Source organism: Elephantulus edwardii, unplaced genomic scaffold, assembly GCF_000299155.1.
Source record: "Elephantulus edwardii isolate Elephantulus edwardi_28Jun2011 unplaced genomic scaffold, EleEdw1.0 scaffold00044, whole genome shotgun sequence".
Classification (NCBI taxonomy): Eukaryota; Metazoa; Chordata; class Mammalia; order Macroscelidea; family Macroscelididae; genus Elephantulus; species Elephantulus edwardii.
The window spans coordinates 12,093,545-12,116,425 of NW_006399794.1; the positions used below are offsets into that span (position 1 = coordinate 12,093,545).

At 40.6% G+C, this 22,881-nt stretch overlaps 1 protein-coding gene across 1 annotated transcript; it reads right to left on the reverse strand.

Moving 5' to 3' along the window:
• Positions 1-14,806: 14,806 nt before the first annotated feature.
• On the reverse strand, positions 14,807-15,784 carry LOC102860202 (olfactory receptor 51D1-like). Its single transcript, XM_006885705.1, has one exon. It carries the CDS (start codon positions 15,782-15,784, stop codon positions 14,807-14,809), a length of 978 nt encoding a protein of 325 aa, XP_006885767.1.
• Between the last annotated feature and the right edge of the window lie 7,097 nt (positions 15,785-22,881).

Below are 22,881 nucleotides of genomic sequence, written 5' to 3' on the forward strand. Positions count from 1 at the left end.
AAAATATGCTTAGCCATGTTTGGGGAACTATCACCTCTTTCCATTTTGACCACTGTGTCACTTCTTGCTTAAATATATATAAGATCATTTGTCTTGGAAATTTAGGGGGAATGGGAAAGAGTAGATTTTTATTTTTTAAGAGCTAGGGTAAAGGCTTCCTGCTTGTATTACCAAAGAGCAGTTGAGTGTGTGGCTCACTGGTCATCTTCTTCATTTCACTATTGAGCAGAGGGCCCTGAGACCAGACCCAGAATTCAGTGGGAAGATATGGAGAACATAATTTTAGAGCAGAGTGGCAGAATATTTAAAAAGCTCCTGGGGAAAGGGACAAATCAGAGAAGCCAGATTTAACCTAACACTTTAGACAAGAGGCTAAAGTTATCAATGCCCCTTCAATCATCCTTATTAACCTCTCTGAGCATGCAACACTGTAAGCAGTTCCATTTTCCTTTCTTTTTATTTTTAAATTATTATTTGAGTGAAAGATGAAAAACATAAGCAACCTTCCTTGCTGAAACTGAAGAAGACATGAAAGCACTTTCTGAAGAAGGTCAAGGATTATAGTCTTCAATATGGATTGAAGTTCAATATCAAGAAGACAAAGATTCTCACCACTGGCCCAATTGGGAGCACCATGATAGATGGAGAAGAGATTGAGGTTTATAACAATTACATCTTACTTGGCTCCACAGTCAATACTCCTAATACCAGCAGTCAGGAAATTAAAAGACAAATAGCACTGGGAAAATCTGGTGTCCAGAGTGCTGAAAAGCAAGGATGTCAATCTGGAGACTAATGTGCCCTAATCCAGGCCATGGTCTTCCCAATTACTTGATATGCATCAGAGAGTTGGGTAATTACTAAGGATGACAGATGAAGAATTGATGCCTTTGAATCATAGTGCTGGAGAAGAGTCTTGAACATTCATGAACAACCAAGAAAACAAATAGGTCTGGAAGCTGGGATTTTGAAGCTCCGTCTCACATAAGGACATCATGCTTGGAAAGGTGGAGGGACAGTGCAGGAGAGAAGACCTTGGGTGAGATGGATTGATACAGTAACTGGGACAATGGGGGTTGGTGTACTAGAATTAGTGAGACTGGCTCAGGACAGGGAAGGGTTCAGAGCTGCTCTACATAGGGTTGCTATGGGTCGCAGGTAACTCAACAGCACATAATAATAACAATCAATTAATTATTCATGCACCTTTTTTTAAATTTTTTCCCCTAATATTGATTACAATACTTACAGTGCCTTATCATCCATTCATCGCATATTGTCTTTCCTTCACCTAAACTGAGAGCTTATTATCCATTAATTCATTTTCTATTTACCCTTTCCATACCCTGGCAACCAGGCTAATACGATTTTGTATGTAAACTTATTTTTAGCTTCTTATAATAGTTTTCTTGTTTGTTGTTGTTATGTGCCATCAAGTCACCTGCGACTCATAGCAACCCTCTGTACAACAGCCCTAAATCCTGCTCTACCCTGTGCCAATCTCACTGTCTCTGACACACCTACCCCGATTACCCCAGTCACTGCATCAACCCACCTCATAGAGGGTCTTCCTCTCCTGCCCTGTCCCTTCACCCTCCCAAGCATGATGCCTTTCTCCAAGGACTGCTCCCTCCTTGAAACATGTCTAAAGTATGTCAGGTGAAGCTTCAAAATCCTTGTCTTTAAAGAGCAGCCTGGTTCAACTCTCCCCAGGATGAATGTTTGGGTTTTTTTTGGGTGTGTGTGTTTGTGTGTGTGTGTGTGTGTGTGTGTGTGTGTGTGACTGATCCATTTCACTCATCATCATGCCAGTTTTTCTTAATCCTTCTCTCTTCACCTTTTGCAAATCTTCTCTCTCTAATCATGAGTTTGTGCTTTCCTTTTGAGGTCTACATGAGCCTCCACTTGACCTTATTTTTAAATGCTAGTACTATTCAGAATTTTCATTTTTGGTGCTTTTCTTGTTCTATAACCTCTCTTCAGCCATCTCACACTCTCCATAAGTTATAGATAAATTTTGGGTTCCTAAATATATTTAGCAAGGTCTGAGTTCTTTTTTTGTCATCTGGAGTCATGATTCTGATGCTTTTATGGGTAGAGAATTCAGGTGGCTGTCCCTCCAGCAAATGAAACTCTCCATATATTAAAAATTACTTTCTCTTCCATAGATAGTATTGTATATCTGTTAAAAGCTTTTCCATAGCGAGCTCTGGTGGCCTAGTGGCAAGAGGCTGCACTATAATCCCAGAGGTGTGCATTTCAAATCCACCAGATGCTTTGCTGGAAAAGGAGTAACAATCTCCTCCTGTACCAGTCAAATATGATTTGACGGTACACACACACACACACACAGACACACACAGACACACACACAATAAAAAAAAAAGCTTTTCCATAAAGTATGGCCTCAAATTCCAGTGTACAAATTACTTATTTGTGTGATCTAAAGAAAATCGTGTAACATTAGTATTAGTTTACTCAATTTTAAGATCTCTTTTAAACAAATAAAGTAAATAATTACTTCCCAATAAAGATCAATGTGAGGCATATAAGAGATCAAGAGTAGAAAACATGTAACACAATTTCCATCACATAGTAAGTAGGTGGGGAACTGTATCTGTTGTTATTAACTATTCTTCTCCCATGTTATTTCTTTTGTTTTGATGATCAGTCACACAGGCTACATAATCTGATTCTTTCTGCCTGTACAGTAAACCTGGCTCTCCTAGCCAATTCCGTTTAATCTTATAGACTATTAAGTAGGATTCCCAGATGATATTGATTCATTTCCCCTTTTTAAAAGAATAATGGTGTTGAAAAAAATCAAGCTTCAAATTGAATCTATAAAAAATAACTAAATTCCTTTTGTTGCTGTTGTTTTTGTTGTTGATTGCCATCGTGTTGAACATGACTCATCGCGACCCTATGAACAAAAGGCCTGAAGCCTTTCTGTAACTGTCATCATTTATCAACATTCGTAGAGTTTCCAGAGGCATGTTGTTTAGGAAGTGGATACCACTCTTGCTTCAAAATTCCTTATGACATATTAATAATAATGTCCTTTCAGTATCTGATTTTAGGTTTCTTTCTTGCCACTTCTTTTTATGACCCCATTCTCCACCTACACAGGAATATATAGGCTGTTTCATAAACAAAGTGTTGACTCTCATGATTTTGTATCTATTTTACATCTCATTCATTTACCAAGGAAAAGCGCTTTGCCTCAGAGCTTGCTCCTTGATTTTCCACTGGACAAAATTTTATTCATCTTTCACAGACTGGCTTAATTTCCCCCTCCTCTGATACTTTTCCTAAGCTTTTTTCTCCTTGGTATAATTAAATGTTTCCCTCTCTGTGCTCCCGAGGAATTTTATTTTATTCTTGTTTTGTGTATTGACCATCCGGAACTATAGTTTTGGCTGTGTGTGTCTTTCCCTCCATTATTAAGTCCTTAATGGCAGAATTGTGTTATATTCATTAATTAGTGTCCAAATAAATTCGTTGAGAATGAAAATTAGTTTCATCAACAGGAAGAATCTTTCAACAAGCATCTAATATAGATATCATGGACAAGAGACTAGAAAGAAATTTTTAATAGCGTGAAAGAATGTTTATAGGTAAGTACATAGTGGTTTTAGAACAAAAATGTTCTCGAGATCATACAGAAAAGTCATTTATTATCCAAAAGCCACAGGACATAGAGAACATGGAGAACAGAGGCACTGCAAAATGTTGACTCTAAATAAAGGCAAAATAGGCAGACATGCAGTGCAGTTTGTGCCTGAAATAGAAGAGCTGACCTCGCATCTCTAGATATCTGAAGGAGCAGGCATCTATGTCAGTCCGAAATAACACAAGAGCAGAGCAAACAGAACAAGGTAATTCCCAAGACACTAATGTGCTGCCTTCAATATCAACAGAAAAAGGAGAGGTGAACAAGCTATACAGACATCAAAGGTAAGCATCACATGCATAATCCTGAAATACCAGTGATAATAAACATTAATTAATGAGTAAACATATAGGCAGACAGGGAAGACAAACAGATAGGGGCAGGTGAATGGAACTGCACTCATGACTGCAAGTAGGTTTGGCAGACTCCACGTGTACATATGTACTTATATACACTGTAAATAGGTCCAAATATATAGTAGAGCCAACAGATGTCAAACTTATTAATCATAATGGCAAACTCCTTCTTCCTAATCAAACACCTAAAGGGAGTGAGTTGCTAATCAAAGGGCCTCACAATCATAATCTTGAGGTACATCAGAATCAGTTGGAAGTTGTAGTAAAAAAAACCAAACAACAAACCCCCAATGTTCTACATCCAACTTTGGTTAGAAGCAATTTGAGCTCTTAAATTTGTTAAAGGCTATTTAAGGTGATTCGTGTCAGGTTAACTGTGTCAAAGGGTGTCAGAAAGAATGCATTACAGTATAAAATCATGAATCATGTTGTTTGGGGTTTTTTATATTTTCTTAAAAGCAGGGAATAAGGACTCTGAAAATTTATAAAGGTGACAAAAACTTTTCATTTCCCTCTGTCATCTTAATTACTAAAGTCTCTCACAACCTAAAAGTCCATGTCTCATTAAAGCACTGATAAGGGGCTACCAGAAACCAAAAAAGAGAAAGATTCCATTGCCTTGGAGAAGTACTCAGGCATACAGATCGGGCGGCTACTGCTGTAGGTAAAATATGAGAATGGAGTCAGAAGACTGTCCCAGAAGAAAATTAAGGAATGGATAGGAATTCTGCACACAGAATGGTCAATTTCTTTTCTAGCCAGAGGCCCAATTATCTCCCTTCAGCTCTTCAAACCCAGAAGCATAGCAATCCCCACAATTCTACCAGGAGGCAGGCAGAGGGACCAGTTACTTCCCAGTGGTCTTCCCAGATGATGTAGCTGCCATAATTGGAATCATTTGTGCGCACCCAGAGAGAGATGACTTCAAGCAAGAGGAAGTAGAAACTAAATCACTATTTTGAAAATAAAACAAAAACAAGTAAAATAAACTAAGAAACTTGTTTTCACTTAAAAAAATAAATTAGAAAGTAGCCCTGTACTTGAGATGTTCTCTGAAAAAGTCACACTATCATAGCAAATCTCAGGGACGTTTCTTGGAGAACCAGGAAGTTTCTTAGTTTCTTCATTGTTTTCTTCGTTTGAGAGCAAGAGCTCCAAGCTCTACATACTGGAACTGCCTTGAGGTTCTCAAATCTCCTCCTTCCCTCCCCTCTGGTCACCAGGACTCTGTCCTCAAGTGGCAACTCAGCCATCCTTCATGCCTTCTCCACATCTCTCCTGTCTTGTTAGAGATTGGGTATCCCAGAAAAGCAGGTAGGGAGTTGGACCAAGGGGGACCTCTTCTGACCAAGAAAATAATAAGGTCATTCTTCATGCTGATTTTATCATTTTCATGAAAATAAGAGATTAGAGAATACTTACAAAATATTGACCCTATACAAAATGGGAGCTCTGGTGGCCTAGTGGCAAGAAGCTGCACTTCAATCCTGAAGGTATGCAATTTGAGGCCACCAGCTGCTTTTTAGGAGAAGGATGGACAATCTCCTCCCAAGCAATTAATTGCCTCTGAAAACCAACCAGAGGGTCAGCTATTGGTCGGTTCAGACTCTATGGTACTCAACAACAACAACATACAATATTTAGGGAACTCTGGTGACATAGCCCATAGGGCATTGCACTATTAATCCACCAGTAGCTCCACAGAAGGTGGGCAATCTCCTCCTATGCCATTTACAACCTCCAAAAAAGCAACTGGAAAGTCAGCTACAAGTCTGTTCTGACTCAAAGTCAATTCCATAATAGAAACTGCTATGTGTCTTCTCTATATTTACGGATGACAAAACTGAGACCCTGAATAACTAAATAACTTTCTCAGGATTTATCAGTTGAGTGGTAAAGCCAACACTTAGCAGCAATGCTTTGACTCAAAAGTCTGTACTTATTTCCCTTTATTCTATGTTGCTTTTCATTGTACAGTACCTTACAAATTAATAAAATCTGGCCAAGAGTAGAAAAAGAGCTTCCTAAATAGGATACTTAGCTCAAGTATATCCTGGACAGAAAACCAAGAAGACAGTAAGGAAGACCTTCCTGGCTTGAGACTTGGTCACTCGCCCTACCCAACCCCCAGCCCCAACTCTCCCCTGGCTCTGACTTGGGTAGATCCCTTAATAGAGAGTAAAATCTTCATCCTCCACCACTTTTTCCCTTCTTATATGACTAGTACCTCTAGTTATTCATTCAGCAGCCTAAGAAGCCACATGGGTCAGTTCTACTTCATTCTTTAGGGATGCTTATTCAGAGCAGACTAAATGGCATACAAAAGCATTTCAAAACCTAGAGAAAGAGTATTCCAGGCAACTAATACAAGAGAAAAGATCTTGGTAAATTAATTTGGGGCTCACAGATCAAAAAGAGGTCAAAGATTAGAAGGCATAGCAAGAATTGGAAAGCATTAAGCATAGGATCAATGAGGCAAGCAGACATCAAGCCAGGCAATAGTTTATAGCAGATGACAAGGACTTTTTCTTTAATTCTGAGTGACTTAGGGAATGTTAGCGGCAGACCTGATTTAATGTGTTTAAGGTGCATTCTGGCAAAGACAATAAGCTAGAGAGAAAGAAGACATACCTTGTTTGGAAAGCTGAAAGTTGTTAAGTGTGACTAGGGTAGACTGAAAGTTAGGCGATGTCACATTGTGAGCTCTATCCCCTTGGTAACTGGGTTGAACACTGAACCCTGATCCAAGTCCCAGACTGAACATGGACTGACATCTCAGCAGAATGGAAGTACATATCTCTGTCACAGCCTGAAAGTATAGGTTGAGCCCCTACTCTGAGCAGATGCCCTCCTCCAAACTCAGTCACAGACTGAGCTCCAACCATCCAATCTGGATTCTGGCCCAGTCCATGCACCAAAATAAAATTCAGTCCCAAATTAGTCTGTTCTCTTCCCTCATTCATCTTCATTCATGCCAATCCCTACCAGGTATTGATTGCAGGAAACCTGTAGCTAAAAGAATGCTTGGAAACTGACTTTACTCAGCAGCTAACACCCTCATGTTCCCATCAGCACATAAACATAGCAGTCGCTAAGGTTGTCTGTCTTCTGAGTCAGGGGCCTCCTTCGCGTCTCCCCTTTCCACCTATGTTCTGTTTTGTCCAGCCTATTCGATCACTCAGCAGATAGCATGAGGTAGAAAACCCCACAAACCTGGGCCTACTCCTCAGTTCTTCAGCACTCACCTTAACTACACCGAAAGAAAGTGTGCCCCCTTCCACTACTCTTCCTGAAGAAGTCTGGCAGCCTGCACTGAAGTACAGCTCCCTGTCTCCGCCTCCTTCTTGGGCCCTCCCCACTGCAGGGTTATTTATTCTCTGCCTTACCGCCTCCCTCCTTCTGCTTCTCCATTTTGGGAGTAAAGTTCTACCCAGAGGGTCCATCACCTGACACTCCACACTAGTCAACTATGGTTCTAGGTTCCGCATTGCTTCTGTGTCCTGGGAATGCATGTCTAGGAGCATAGAGAAGGAGGCGGTCCCCAGAGTCCTCCCCAAATGAGCACTGGTGCCAGCTAGATACTTATGCTAGTTCCCAACGTGACATGGGGGATGAGTGAGAAAAGGGAAAAATCAATGTGGCCTTTTGAGATGCCTTTCTCCAGGTTCCTGTCCAAGTTCCTGAAACTTAGCCAGAGGAAAAGCAGGATAAATTTAGGGAAACTCAGTGATTAAGAGGCAGCTCCTCTCCTGCCCTCTTTCCCTAGGTGGCCTCTGCTTCAGTCTTTCTTGAGCCTGAAAGCCCATGGGTCCTGTCTCACTGCTCCAACAGCTCTACAGCTACAACTTCTTTGTCTCCCAGGCTCTGAGGCCTGTGTCAGGCTAACTCTTAACATGTTCCCTAGGGACAACGCCTCTCCTTTCCACTCCTTGACTGTGGAATACAGAACCTGTGACTGAGAAAGGATGATGTGGTTTCCTTAACCCTCCCCAAGCCCAACACCAGCCATTTAAGACTACTACCATCTGGTTTCTCTCTTAATCACAGAAATAGTAAAAGAATCTTTTAGAAAAATTTGAATATGAAACTAAACATGTTACATTTTAATAAGAAACATAAATCTATAAATAAAGCAAAGTAATTTCAAGTTGATTTCTCCTTATTTTTTTTACCAGTCAATGTCAGTTGTAAAATTATAACACAGAGCATGTTAAATCAAGCTATTGAAAAATAAACTATGTCAAACCAGCTATTTCCATCCAGTTATTAAGAAAACTACTGATTTTAGGAGTTCCTAGTGACTTGAGAGCCTTGATGTTATTGTTATTATTATTGGTATGTGCCATTGAGTCAAGTATAACACATAACAACCCTATGAACAAAAGATCTGAACCCTGTTCTATCCTGCACCATCTCACACTTCTTGACACACATGAGCCCATTACAGCAGTCATGGTATCAATCCATCTGGTTGAGGTTCTTCCCTTCCTTTGCCAATCGTCTATCCTTTCTAGTATTACATCATTCACCAAGTAATAAACCATCCTAGCAATATGCCTGAAGTATGTGAGGTAAGGTTTTAACATTCTTGCCTCCAAGGAACTCTCTGGCTGCACTTTTCTCTAAGACTTATTTGTTCTTTTGGTAGTCCATAGGATATTCAACATTCTTCTCCAACACCACATCTCAAAGGCACCAAGTATTGCTCTGTCATCCTTAATCATTGTCCAGCTCTCACATGCATAGCAAGTGATTGGAAAGACCATGGTTTCAATCAGATACATCTTAGTTCTCAAAATGATATCATTACTCCTTAATAATTTGGATTTTCCCAGTGTAATGTGTCTCTTCACTTCCTGACTGCTGGTACCAAAGATGTTAATTGTGGGTCCAAGCAAGATGAAGCTATTGACAGTTTCAATCTCCTCTTCATCCAGCATGACTCAGCCTATTGGTCCAGTAGTAAGAATCTTTGTGTTCTTAACATTGAGATGCAATTCATACTGAAGGCTGCATTCCTTGATCTTCTGCAATAAATGCTTCAAGTCTTCCTCACTTTCAGTAAGCAGGGCTGTGTCATCTGCATAATGTAGGCTATTGATGAGTCTCCCTCCAATCTTGATGCCACACTCCTTTTTATAGAGTCCAAGTTCCCATATAATTTGCTCAGCATATAGATTGAATAGGTATGGAGAGAAAAATATAATCCTGACACACTCCCTTCTCGATTTTAAACCATGCAGTGTTCTCCTTATCTGTTCACACAACAGCCTCCTGGTCCAGGTACAGTTTCCACATGAGCACAATCAAGTGCTCTGGGATTCCCATTATCCTCAGTGTCAGCCACAACTTGTCATGATCCACACAGTCAAATGCTTTTGCATAGTCAATAAAGCATGAATAGACATTCTTCTGGGATTCCTTACTTTCAGCCATGATCCATTTGACATCAGCTATGATATCCCTAGTGCCACAACCTCTTCTAAATCCTGCTTGAACTTCTGGAAGTTCCCTATCAATGTACAGAATTTTGAATGATCTTCCACTATATTTAGCTTGCATATGATATTAATGATATTGTTCAATAGTTTCCACATTCAGTTGGATCACCTTTCTTGGTAATGGGAAGAAATATGGATGTCTTCCAATTTGTTAGCCAGACAGCTACCCTCCAAATTTCCTGGCATAAACTGTTGAGCACATCCAAGGCTGCATCTGTTAATTAAAACAAGTCAATTGATATCCCATCAATTCCTGGGGGCCTTGGTTTTTGCAATGTTTTTAATGCTGCTTCTATCTCATGCTTCATTAACATTGGCTTCTGTTCATATGGTACTTTTGAAATTATTGTCAATCAATTCTTTCTGGTACAGTGATTCTGGGTATTCCTTCCTTCTTCTTTTGATTCTATGATACTCATTATCATTCCTTTTAAAGGAGTTCTGGTAGCCTAGTGGACAAGGAGTTGCACTGTCAACTCACAGGCAGGTGATTCAAAATCCACCAATTTCTCCTCAGGAGAAAGATAGGCAAACCCTCCCATTTGCATCCTCTGAAAGCCTACTGGAGTATCAGCTATACACTGATTTCAATTCCATGGCACACAATATCATTCCCTTTAAGCAGTTCTAGTGAGTTAGTGTATGCTGCTAAGAGAAAGGTCAGTGATTCAAATCCACCAATTGCTCTGTAAAGAAATGATGGACAGTCTTTTCTCACAAAGATTAACAGCTTTAGAAACACAATGGGTGGTCCTTATGAATCAGAAATAACTCAACAGCAGTGGTCAATCAGCTACGATCCCCTTTGAGTCACCTCTACTAGGTCCCTCAATTTCCCATGCCTTGAGCATGTGGCTACTTAGCTCTATAATGAAGAAATAAACAGTTACTCAGATTTAAGCTCTTTCACTTGGAAACAAATGGGATAGAGACGTTTACAATCTATGATAAAGAGAACCCCACATAAAAGTTTAAAGTCCATGATAAAGGAGAAGAGTCAAGGAAGAGCAGTGTTAAGTACTCAGTTTCTAATCAAATGATCTTCAATTTTAAGTGATTCTTCTGCACAACAGGAGAAATGTGTCAGCATGCTACTGCAAGATTTTAACATTTGAAGTCTCATGAGTTCAGTTGTACTCTATCCCACAAGAGTTTTTTAATGAGGTAGAATAGACTTTATAGCATCAGTGTGTGTGGGGGGGGTTTTGTTTCTTTGGGTTTAGAGGCTCTGGGAGCCCTTGATCTAGTTTAGCAATTAACTGAAGGATTTCAAAATGGGTTACAATTACTCAAGTCACTGCCAGCAATCAAAATAAAGAGATTCTGAAATAGTTGGAGATATGCTATAATCTCCTAGGAAAAAGGTCCTAAATTAGTCTAAAATCAGTGACATTTCAATAAAGAAAAGATAATAGTTTCTGGCATTTGCATAGAAGATAGAGACTAAAGGTAACGATGTTTGTGTTTTGAATACTGTATTTTCATTTAGAATAACCATGCTATTGCTGTTGTTAAGTACCCTCAGTTGACTATAACTCATAGTAACTCTATAAACAACAGATCAGACCTTTGTCCTATCCTCCAGCATCTTCAGGATCTCTGTCATGTTCAAGTGCATTATGGTCCTCATTGTGTCAATCCATCTCCTTGAAGGTCTTCATCTCTTTTGCTGATTCTTTCTACCTTTCTACCACATCTCATTGTATTGGTTTTATCATTTACAGTGATTGTGACCAAGCCTTATAATTTTTTAAATTTCCATGTAGTTCTACATCAATTATTTTATTTAATCCTCATTAACATCCAACAGTCTAGACTATATTTCTGGACTAGGGATGAAAGAAGGAGAATTGATGTCTTTGAGCTGTGGTGCTGGAGAAGAGTATTGAATATATCATGGACTGCTAGGAGAACAAACAAGTTTGTCCTAGAGAAGGTGAGACCAGGCTGCTCCTTGGAGGCAAGGATTCTGAAGCTTTCTCTGACATACTTTGGGCATGTTGCAATGCAGGATCAGTCCTTGGAGAGGGGCGTCATGCCTGGGATGGTGGAGGGATAGCACAGGAGAGGAAGATACTGCATGAGATGGATTGATTTCAGTGACTGGCATAATGGAGTAGGTGCATCAGAGACAATAAGATTAGCATAGGATAGAGCAAGGTTTAGGGCTGTTGTACATAGGGTCACTATGAGTTGCAGGTGACTTGATGGCACATAACAATAACAAACAACAACAACAACATAATTTTTAAAAATTCTAAAGTATGGTAGGTTAAGTAACTGACCCAAAAGTCAGGACTAGTGATCCTAACCTAGATACAAACTAATCCCAATTCTACAATCCCTCTTCCACATTGACAGTGAATAAGGATGACAAAAGAAATATTGATGCCTTTTAGTCATGGAGTTGGATATTGCTGGGCCTCCAGAAGAAAAAGACTAATAACCCAGTTACAAAATGGGCAAAAGATATGGAAAGACTTTTCACAGAGGAAGGTTTTCAGATGTCCAACAGACACATGAGGAAAGTCCCAAAATCATGGGCAATAGGAGAAATGCAAATTAAAACCATATTGTGGTACCACCTCACCTCAGTTGCAGCAGCAATGTTTAGCAGGGCAGCAAGCAATAAATGCTGGAAAGGATATGGAAAGGTAGGAACTCTCATTTACCCTTCGTGGGATTATAAAATGATACAACCACTTCTGTTGAACCTAGAAACTCCATATGAGCCAGCTATTCCACTACTAGGAATATAACCCAAGGAAATCAGAACTGATGCACCAATGGAGATTTGTATTCCAATGTTCATAGTAGCATTATTTACTATGGTAAAAATATGGAAATAGTCCAAATGTACAGCCACAACTGAATGGATCGAGAAATTTTGGTACATTTACACAATGGAATACTATGAAACACTAAGGAACAATGATTTTAAAAAATACTTCATAACATGGGAGAGACTGGAGAGCATTTTGCTAACGGAACTAACTCAGTCTCATAAGAACAAATACTGCCTAAAACCATTATTGTAAAAATAGAAGAATAACTAGTAAAATGTGTATGGGGGACCCACCGGGGAAAGGGCTAGAAGCAGAGGTGTGAGGATGGGTAGGGGCAAAATCACAAAGTTGTACAATTTGGTGGGTGAAGTGAGTGGGTAAAGGAAAAGGAGAAGATCCAGCAAGAACCTGAAAAAACAGAGTAATGATAGGCATAGTCAATGGTGATTAATATTATAAAACATAATGCATGGGAATGATTGTATGGAACACAATGTGAATAGAGAATAGTTTGAAAAATAATGTATATGAACTTTGTAAGCAAACCAATAGAAGAGAGAGAGAGCACGAGTGAGCTAATTGTCCCATGGGCCAAAAGAACAAATAGTTATGTCTTAGAGAAAGTGTAGCCAGAGTGCTCCTTGGAGGCAAGGATGGTGAAGTTTCATTCAACATACTTTGGGCGTGTTGGTAGGAAAGGCTATTCTTTGGAAAAGGACACGCTTGGAAAGAACAGGAAGACTCTCAAGATGGATTGACACAATGGCTGCAGCAATGGGGTCAAGTGTATCAGAGATGGTAAGGATGGCAGAAGATAGTATATAGTTCAGATCTCTCGTTCAAAGAGTCATTATGAGTCATACTCAACAGCACTTAACTACAACAACAACAACATGGAAAGAAAGATCAGATTTAAAAGAACATCTGACAACATAGGACTTGCTTTGAGTTTCATTTCTAAAATCAAAATACAGCACAAGAAAACACATATAAACTTTTATAAAGTTTTATGAAAACCATTTACAAAGTGATAAAAAATGTTTTAATTCATTATTATTATTATCACAATTAATTGGCATTACATATGACCCGTGCTGTTTGGACTGCATAATTCTTAGTTGTACAACACTGACCCTAAAGTAGATGGTGTTTCCTAAAGATGTGTAATGAGGCAAATTGGAATTATAAATGCTTTCATGTTTTAAAAAAGTCACAGTTTACAAAAGACATTGACAGCATTTAAGTTTCACAAAATTATTATTACAGAAAGGAAATAGTGTAGAGGGGTTATAAGGTAATGCTGCTTTGTAATACTTTCCATTTTGAATCTTCCAATTCCAATTTGAATAGTGTTTCTCTGCCTCAGATGAATATAATTTGATTTTGATCTGCAATTATTCTTTGCAAACTTTCTCTGACCTATCAAATCCTAAGAGCTGGAAGTTAAGATATTGCACACATTACAGAGTTGGTTATCAGTATAATTAAACATCATCTAACAGATGCCACGCAAATACAGTTCATAGATACACAGTCAGAGGCATTATTCATTAAGCATGCATGACAGGTTACAGCTACCATACACTCACCAAGACAAAGCTGACATTCACTCTAGGCATATACACACACTACAAATTACACATACTCAAAAAAATATCAAACTACACAGTTACAACTACATCTGGAAGATACAGCGCCCTAACAGTAAATAGTTTTTGGTAGCCCTGGCAGCAGAGTCTAAAGGGAGTTGCACGCTAGCTCAAAGGAAGGGTCTCTCTGACAGTTCAAATCCACCAACAGTTCCTCAGGACAAAAGATGGGCAGTCTCTTTCTCTGCAATTTATGGACTTGGAAACTCAAAGGAGATCAGCTATGAGTTGGTTCCAACTATGAGTTGGATTTTGAGTAGAGTCACAAAGATGTGCATTCAAATAGATTTCTATATCCCATAGAAATAAAACAAGATTCACATTTAGAAATTAAAACATTTCATGTGAACTTTCTGTAATCACTTCTTTCCCTCCAACTATGATTGATTACTCAATTGCCTTCATTAACCTCTAATCATGGCTATTCAACCACTTTGAACAAGAAGCTTCTTATAGTTGACCTCTGCAACCCAATATAAATTCACCAACATGAAATAATAAAGGCAGAAAGAATTAAAATCATACATCTAGGCTAGAAAAAAAAATCATGAGCCTTACCTTCTATTTACAAAGAAAATTTTTTTTTTACTTGAAAGAGGAGGAAGATAAAACTACCAAATGGGGTAACTAGATATATACAGACAACACGCAGAGATCTTTCTCCAGAGTGGCATGCCCAAACTGTTCTGCATGGACACAAGAGGGAGATGGCAATCTAAGATTCATTTAAACACATAGAGCTCAGCGGGTCAGACACCCCAACTACTAAGACATTCCACAGGGTTACAATCCTTCCATTCTGGTGGTAATTTGAAGACGCTGACAAGGTAGGTTATTCTGCTCATCTGCTGTCTTGTGAGAACAGACGGAAGACCCGTGACCGGATCTCCTTGGTTTTGGCTCCATAAACAAGGGGGTTGACAACTGGTGGCAACAACAGATAGACATTAGCCATAACTACATGGAGCAGAGAGGTGGGGCTGCCCAGTCTGTGCACCACAGAGAGTCCGATGAGAGGCACGTAGAAGACCAGGACAGCACAGAGATGAGAGATGCAGGTGTTGAAAGCTTTGAGCGCTGCTCCACGAGAGGACAGAGCCAACACAGCCCGTAGGATGAGGATGTAGGAGAAACCAATGAAGAGGGAGTCCACACCCATGACTGAGAGGATGATGAAGAGTCCATACACTATATTAACTGTGGTGTCAGTACAGGACAGCTTCATAATATCCTGGTGAAGACAGAAGGAATGCGTGACGGTATGTGTTCGGCAATATGACAATCGTTTCAGAATAAAGGGCAGTGGGAAGAAGAATACAAATCCCCTGGTCAGGGCAGCTAGCCCAATCTTGGCCACAGTGGGTCCTGTGAGCACTGAAGCATGGCGCAGAGGATAGCAGATGGCTACAAAGCGGTCAAAAGCCATGGCCAACAGGATAGCTGACTCCATGGCTGACAGAGCATGGATGAGGAACATCTGTGCCAGACAAATGTTGAATTCAATCTCCTGGATCCCTGTCAGGAAGAGGCTAGCCATCTTGGGCATGGTGACAGAGGACAGAACTAGGTCAATAGTGGAAAGCATGGCCAGGAAGAGGTACATGGGCTCATGCAGGCGCCTTTCTACACGGATGATGAGGACGATGGCCAGGTTTCCCAGGCTAGCCAAAGCATACATAAAGCACAGAGGAAGAGCCAGCCAAAAGTGTACATTCGGCCCCAAGCCAGGGATGCCAACCAGTAGGAAGTATGCCGGGTGAACCAGAGTTCCATTTGGAGTGGCTATCTTAGCAGGGACCATAAGGTGGGACTTCAACATCCTAAATCCAGTGTTTATAAAAACATAAAGGAGGAATGTCATTCAGTCATGCTTCAGAGAGAGAAGACCTACAAGGAAAGAGTAATGATGGTAGAAAGCAGAAGTATAAAATACTTCTAGTAAATCTGAACTCTAGGCCTCTATACACTTCTTCCTGAACACTCTGTACTTTGCCCTTAGGCCCGATATTACAGGGCTGATTGCACAGATTTCATCATTGTTTCGTCAGTCTCAAAGTGAGAGCATCTATAAGAACATGTACATCAGTCCTTCATTTTCAGAGTTAATATTGCTGACCAGCGGTACTGCAACAGAGTAGCTAGGCTGAGCAGGAGCCGTCTACACTGGCCCCACTTTCTGGAATATATGGGGACTAAATTAGAGTCTACAGCCAAAGGCTCAATCTGTGATTGCTAAGACTTTCTGTAACCCAGTATAGGAACAAGGAGCTCTAGTGGCCTAGTGACAAGAAACTGTGTTGCAATCCTGAAAGCATGGGGTTCAAGGCCACCAGCTGCTCCAAAGGAGAAGAATGGGCAGCCTCCTCCCATGCAATTAACTGCCTCTGGAAACCCACCCGACAGTCAGCTATGGGTCGGTTCCAACTCTACATAGACCAAAACAACAATATAGGAGGAAAGCTAAAGTAGTGGCTCCGGCTAGGACTAGATTTCATTAGGCAGGCTTTTTTGTTATTTACAACATTTCTCTAATTTTAAGCATTTCTCAAATTTCCCTGATAACAATGATCTGAAGCAACTATTTAAAATACCATCCACTTGGTCCTAAACTGGGTCCAAAACAAACCAGAATTATCAAAGTCGGGAGCCTAGAAATTGACTTTAAAAAAAAAAAAAAAAAGTTTGTCCCTTACCTCCAAGATGCTATTTTTTCATCAAAAAAAATTTGGAGAAAGCAGTGCGGGTGTTCTACGGGGTGCGAGAAAGGAATACAATTTTCAGTCTCCAATGAAGAATAGGACAAAATATGCCACCAGGGTCTCTCGAGACCCACATGAGAGTCAATTCTATATTATGTTCAGGTGATACAGGAACCAGATGTAGCCGAGACAGGGACACAAAATTAGTTCACATCAGAATCACTATTGGGTATCCAGAGACACACAATTCTATCACCCACTTTCTCTCTATGGTAATTGTGCAACATCCAGATTAAACCTTTATGTACACAGACCACTCTCTGCTAAGCCCCTTTCCTGAGCTCTAGACATAAACAACCTCATTCCTCTTTGATGTTTCTACCTGGATAAAGCATGAACTCCACACTTATCTTGCCTCAAAAAGAATTTCTTCTAAGCCTGAGCTTTTTCCCCACTGCTGATCCCATGTGAGTCATCCAAGTCTGGGCAGCTAGTCCATTTTAATTCCTTGCATGCAATATTGCTTTGCCAACTAATCTTTCTTCGATTCTCCTCTTATTTGACATCCTATCCCTTGCTCCCTGCCTTACTATATCATCCCTTCCCTTCTCTCATGAAAAGAGAGCCTACTAACTGGTATTTCTGCTACCAACAATAGTCTATCTCACCTTTCACACTGCTGCCATCTACAAAACTAGACAAATTGGGATCCTGTTGAGGAAGTCACAAGTGAGTCCCTGGATTAAGTCGGTTTTCCATATCTGGAAGTCAAGGCCCTTCACAACATGTTAGTTTTTCATTTTCCAGTTTCCTTTGTCATTCACAATCCCTACTTCTAACACACATACACCACACACACACATACACACATGCTCATTCGTCTTCCCTGGATAAATTAGTCCCCCTTGCCCTGTTTTTTCACTGAAGGGTAGGAAGCTGGACCCAGGACTTCTGTTCCGGGGAAAGGTATAGGCAAATTTTCAAATGAACCTCACAAGGGTTTGAAGAAATTTCTCTTTGAATAGGTTCCTGAATAATAAAGACAGAAAACTAGAGCTATTGTAATCTGAGAAGGCACAAGTGATTTTCTCCAGAAGACTAGCTTTTCAAGCAGGCTGAGGCTGTCTGAGCAGTAACTGCTCTTTATATGCAGAATGCCTGACTTTCCTGGGCAGGATACCCAGTGCCTGATCAAGCTGCCCCTACCTCTGTTTTCCAGGCAGATACTGCAGCAAGCACCACCAATGAATGGCTCAGCTCCAGGCAGCCTTCCATATATGGCCTCTCTAGAGACAGAGGTCAGAGCTACTGTACACACACAGGGACACTAAGAGTCGCAGTCGACTCTAGGGCACATAATAACAGAGGCCCTACGGGGTATGAGATGAGATGAAGTGAACAACTAAGGGCTCCTTGGGATCCACAGGCCACCTAGGCGCCAGGAGAAAGCTGAGTCCCTGCTGCTTACCCAAAGGGACTGAGCTCAGGAGACCAGGGAGATGGCGAATGTTGTTGAACATGATTGAACTTCCCAGTTCCAATATATCAGTTGCTCAGTTGGAGAAAGATGGGCAATCTTTCGGGCAATTAACTGTCTCTGAATATCCACTAAGGATCCCCTATAGGTTCGTTGCAACTAGACGGTATACAACAAGAGCAACAATTGTAATGGAAACTTGAGTGTGCAGGAAACACACAGACACTGCTATCTCCCTCCTGTCAAAACAGTGTTCAAAGGGTCTGAACTTGTCTTCAGGGCATGCCATTCGCTTATTGATGCTGCCCCCTTGTGGTCACGTACAGAGTTACGGCCTCTTAACAAATCTAGACCAGTAACAGTCCTAAGGTTCCCAAGGGTCAAGAAACTGATTTCTGAATCCGAGTTTCTCCTACTGCGTTACACTGTCCCTTAGTTCTTCCTCCTTCCCTTTTAAGCCAGTACTTTTCTCCCTCGCTGCTAACCATAGTTCTTCCATACCTCCAGAAATAAGTTCATTCCAATTTCCAAGATAACCATTTAAAGTATGACCACCTAAATCTCAGTTTGATGTAAAATAAAATCTTTCTCTAGTGGAATTTTGTGTTTATTATAATATTCTGGGGGGGAGGGGAGGATCCAGACAGATCCAGTGAAGTAGGAGAAAAATCAGTTTGAGACAGTGCTACACCAGAGGAAGCAAACCTGAGGGGAAGGAAAAGTGAACAGCAGTGCAGAAAGCTTCCAGGGGTCACACAGGGCAAGGACTGGTAATGAAAAAAAATCACCTGCTTCCTTGAAAAAAAAGTGTTATGTAGACTGGTGAGCTTCCCAAACCCAGCTGAGAAGTGAGGGAGGCCTGACGAAGTGGAGTAAATGAATGCAGACAACTCTTTGAAGATGTTTGTACATGCAGAAGGAAAAAAAAGGAAAGAAAGAAATAGGCATTACTTGAAGAATTGAAATCTTCTGAATTTTTACAAAGTGAATATTAGAAGCTAGAGAGTTTGAGCACAATTAAATGCCAAGAGGATGAAGTTAATAAAGAGGTTGTGTCTCTTACTTTTCACATTACAAGTGTAGTTCTTCAAGGCTAAATAGTATCTGTAAACAACTTCAAATACTCTTCTGTCTTCCATCAAGCAAACAAACTAGACCAATGCAATTCCCTGAACTCTAAAGTGAATTAGAGTATTAGTTAGACTATGCCATGTTGTTGTTGATTGCCTTCAAGTCGAGCACGACTCATAGCGACCTCATGAACAAAAGGCCTGAAGCCCCTCTACAACTATCAACATTTATCAAAGTTCACAGAGTTTCAGGACGCATGATATTTAGGAAGTGGATGCCATTCCTGCTTCCAAAGACTATCCCATGGACTGTCAAAAGAACAAACAGATATGTCTAAAAGGTGCAACCAGAGTGTTCCTGGGAGGCAAAAATTATAAAGCTTTGTCTCACATACTTTGGGCATGTTGCTAGGAGAGTCTGTGCCTTGGAGAGGGATATTATACTTGAAAAAGTAGAGGATTGGTGAAAGAGAAGGCCTTTGACAAGATGCATTGACACAGTGACTGCAGTAATAGGCTCAAGTGTGACAGAGATTATGAGGATGGCACAGGATAGGACAGAGTTTAGATCTGTTTTTCACAGGGTCACTATTAGTTGTACTCAGTGGCACAGAATAACAACATCAATGTTAATTGGACATCACTATTTAGGTGTTCCTAAAAGCAAAAGAGAAAAATCAAACACAGTGCCATTGAGTCAATTCTGACTCATGTAATGCTACAGGATAGAGTAGAACTTCCCTATAGGATTTTCAAAGTGGTAAATCTTTTTAGAAATGATCTGTCTCATCTTTCTCCCTCACTAAGAGCAACTAATAGATCTGAACCACCAACCTTTCAATTAATTACCAAACACTCTGATAGTACAAGCAGTTACATGATTGCTCACTAATCAGAAGGTCAGGAGTTTGAATACACCAGCAGCTCTGAGGGATGAAATGAGGCCATGTGCTCCCATAAAAACTTAGACTTCGAAACTCTATGAGACAAACTGGATCAGACCTGTAAAGTCCACTATGATTTGGAATTGGCTTAGCTAAAGTGAGAATCTCTATGCTCGAGTTGTATATCGTAAATGAGCATATTTAACCCAGATAAATGACTATGGTTGTTAGCTTTTAAGGAAAAGACCAAGACTTGAAGTTTTGTTTTAAAGATTTAAGCTATTATCAGGCCAAAACCCATGCAATGCCTGGGTCCTGCCTTAGACTAAAGACCTTTCCTTATTGAGACATGTTGTTGTTGTTCTTAGGTGCCTTCAAGTCGAGTATAACTCGTAGGAACCCTATGACCAACAGATCTGAACCCCGCTCTATCCTGTGCTATCCTCACAATCTCTTACATACTCTAACCTATTGCTGCACGCCCTATGTCTGTCCACCTGGTTGAGGATCTTCCCTTTTTTTTTATCGCCAGATCTCTTCCTTTCCAAGCATGATCTCCCTCTCCAAGGAATAGTCTCTCTTAGTAGCATGTTCAGAGTGTGTGAGGTGAAACTTTATTACCTTTGTCTCCAAGGAGCTCTCTGATAATAGGCCTCGGGAATTGATGGGATACCAAATGACAGAATGTGGAATACTGAGGCAGAGATATTTTAAAATTAACTATAAGAAGCCTTGGTGATACAATGGTTAAACATTCAGCAGCTAACCAAAATGTTAGTAATTTGGACTCACCCATTAACTCCATGAGAGATGAAGATTTACTCCCACAAAAATTGTTACAGTTATTGCTAGGTGCTTTCTAGATCATTATGATTCATAGCAACTCTGTGAACAACAGATTAGAACCTTGCCCTTTTCCACACCACCCTCACAATCTCCACCATTCTCAAACTCATTGTTTCAGTCATGGTGTCCACTCATCTCCTTGAAGGTCTTCTCTATATTTTACACATTGTACATTTAATGACTCAAGACCAGACAATTTGTGGAATGACATCAAGGACCGCATTCATAAAGAAAATAGAACAGACAGGGAAAAGAGAGAAGACCAAAATGGATGCCAGAAAGGACTCGGAAACTTGCACTGGGAAGAAAAGAAGCCAAAACAGGGGAAGGAATGCTGAGGTAAGAGAACTGAACAGAAGATATCAAAGAGCAGCTCGAGAAAATAAAACAAAGTATTACAATAAAATGTGCAAGGAGGTGAAGTTAGAAAATCAACGTGGAACAACACACTCAGCATTTCTCAAGCTAAAAGAACTTAAGAACAAGTGCAAGTCTCAAGTTGCAATCCTGAAGGATTCTATGGGCAAAATCTTCACTGATGCAAGAAGCATCAGAGTCATTGTACCAAAAGAATGCTTTAACACTGAATCATTTCAAGAAGTAGCCTACGATTAAAAACCTATCATGTTGAAGGGAGAAGTCCAAGCTGCACTTAAGGCATTGGTAAAAATAATAATAATAATAACAATAATAATAATAATAATATCTCAATAATTCATTAAATACCAACTGAAGTGCTTCAGGAAAGAGATGCAACCCTGGATATGCTCACCAGTCTCTGCCAACAAATACAGGAGACAGCTACCTGGCTAAGTGACTAGAAGAGATTAATATTTGTTCTCATCCCCAAAAAAGTGATCCAACCAATTGTAGCAATTGTCAGATAAAATCAATAATATCACTCAAGTAAAATATTATTGTTAATGTTATTGTCGAGTCGAGTATGACCCATAGTAACTATGAACAACAGATCTGAAACCTGTCCTATCTTGTGCCATCCTCATACTTCCTGACACATGAGAGCCCATTGTGGCAGTCACCCTGTCAATCCACTTGGTCGAGGGTCTTCCTCTGCCTGTGTGAGTAATAAAAAGACCTGGGGCTTTGCTGTTCTAAACTTGTATCTCTTTACTTTTCATTGGAGTAAGTAGACAGGGTAAGAAGTCCCTAGCTTCCCCTACTTCGAATCCTAGAAGTCCCTTGCTTTCTGAAGAGGAAAAAAAGGGAAAGAACCGGGAAAAGGGAAAGAACGTCCATTTATAAAAGTATGTTTGATCACAGAAAAGATGGGGCTAACTTGACAGACTGGAGCGTTTTACACAGAAAAGGACAAGATTAGATCAGGTGCTACCCATAGGAAGAAACAAGAGCCTGTCAGTCAGAAAAGCAGCAGAGAATCCAGGAGCTTGTCAAAAAGAAAGCCTGTTGGTCTCTCCTTCGCAGGGTGGGTGGTGCGATCTCATGCGGAAATCTCAATATCCTCCAGGAAGGGAGTCCACCTTTAACTCCGGGTTATCTTTACCAGGTTAAGATGTTAGCTGTAGGTAAGAGAAAGTGCATTGTCACTCGAGCCCTGGCCTCCAAATCCAATTGGCTAGAGTTGCTCAAATCTCTCTCTGATTGGCTGCTTCCACCAACCCCACCCCCCCCACCCCCCGCTGTCACAGGGCGGATAAGGCGCCCGGCAGATGGGCTCAGCTCATAGGCTTGGATCCTGTGACCTCAGATTCCTGTGTTTTCTTCCGTAGCCCTACAGGATCAGTGGGCCACCCGAGCCTCTGGTGCCGGGTTTGGGGCTTCCCACTGGTAAGTGTTGCATTTTCTGGGACCAAAGCTTCTGTAGCTGCAGAAAGTGGGCCGTGGGAAGCTAGTGCCGCCACTTTCGGTTTCTGCAGCTGATGGGGGTAAAGGGCTTCCCAAGTCAGAAGCCCGAAAGCTCA

What these genes read in the sequence shown, in the direction of transcription:
- LOC102860202 (XM_006885705.1), bottom strand. Translation starts at nt 15,784, where the DNA reads ATGTTGAAGTCCCACCTTATGGTCCCTGCTAAGATAGCCACTCCAAAT.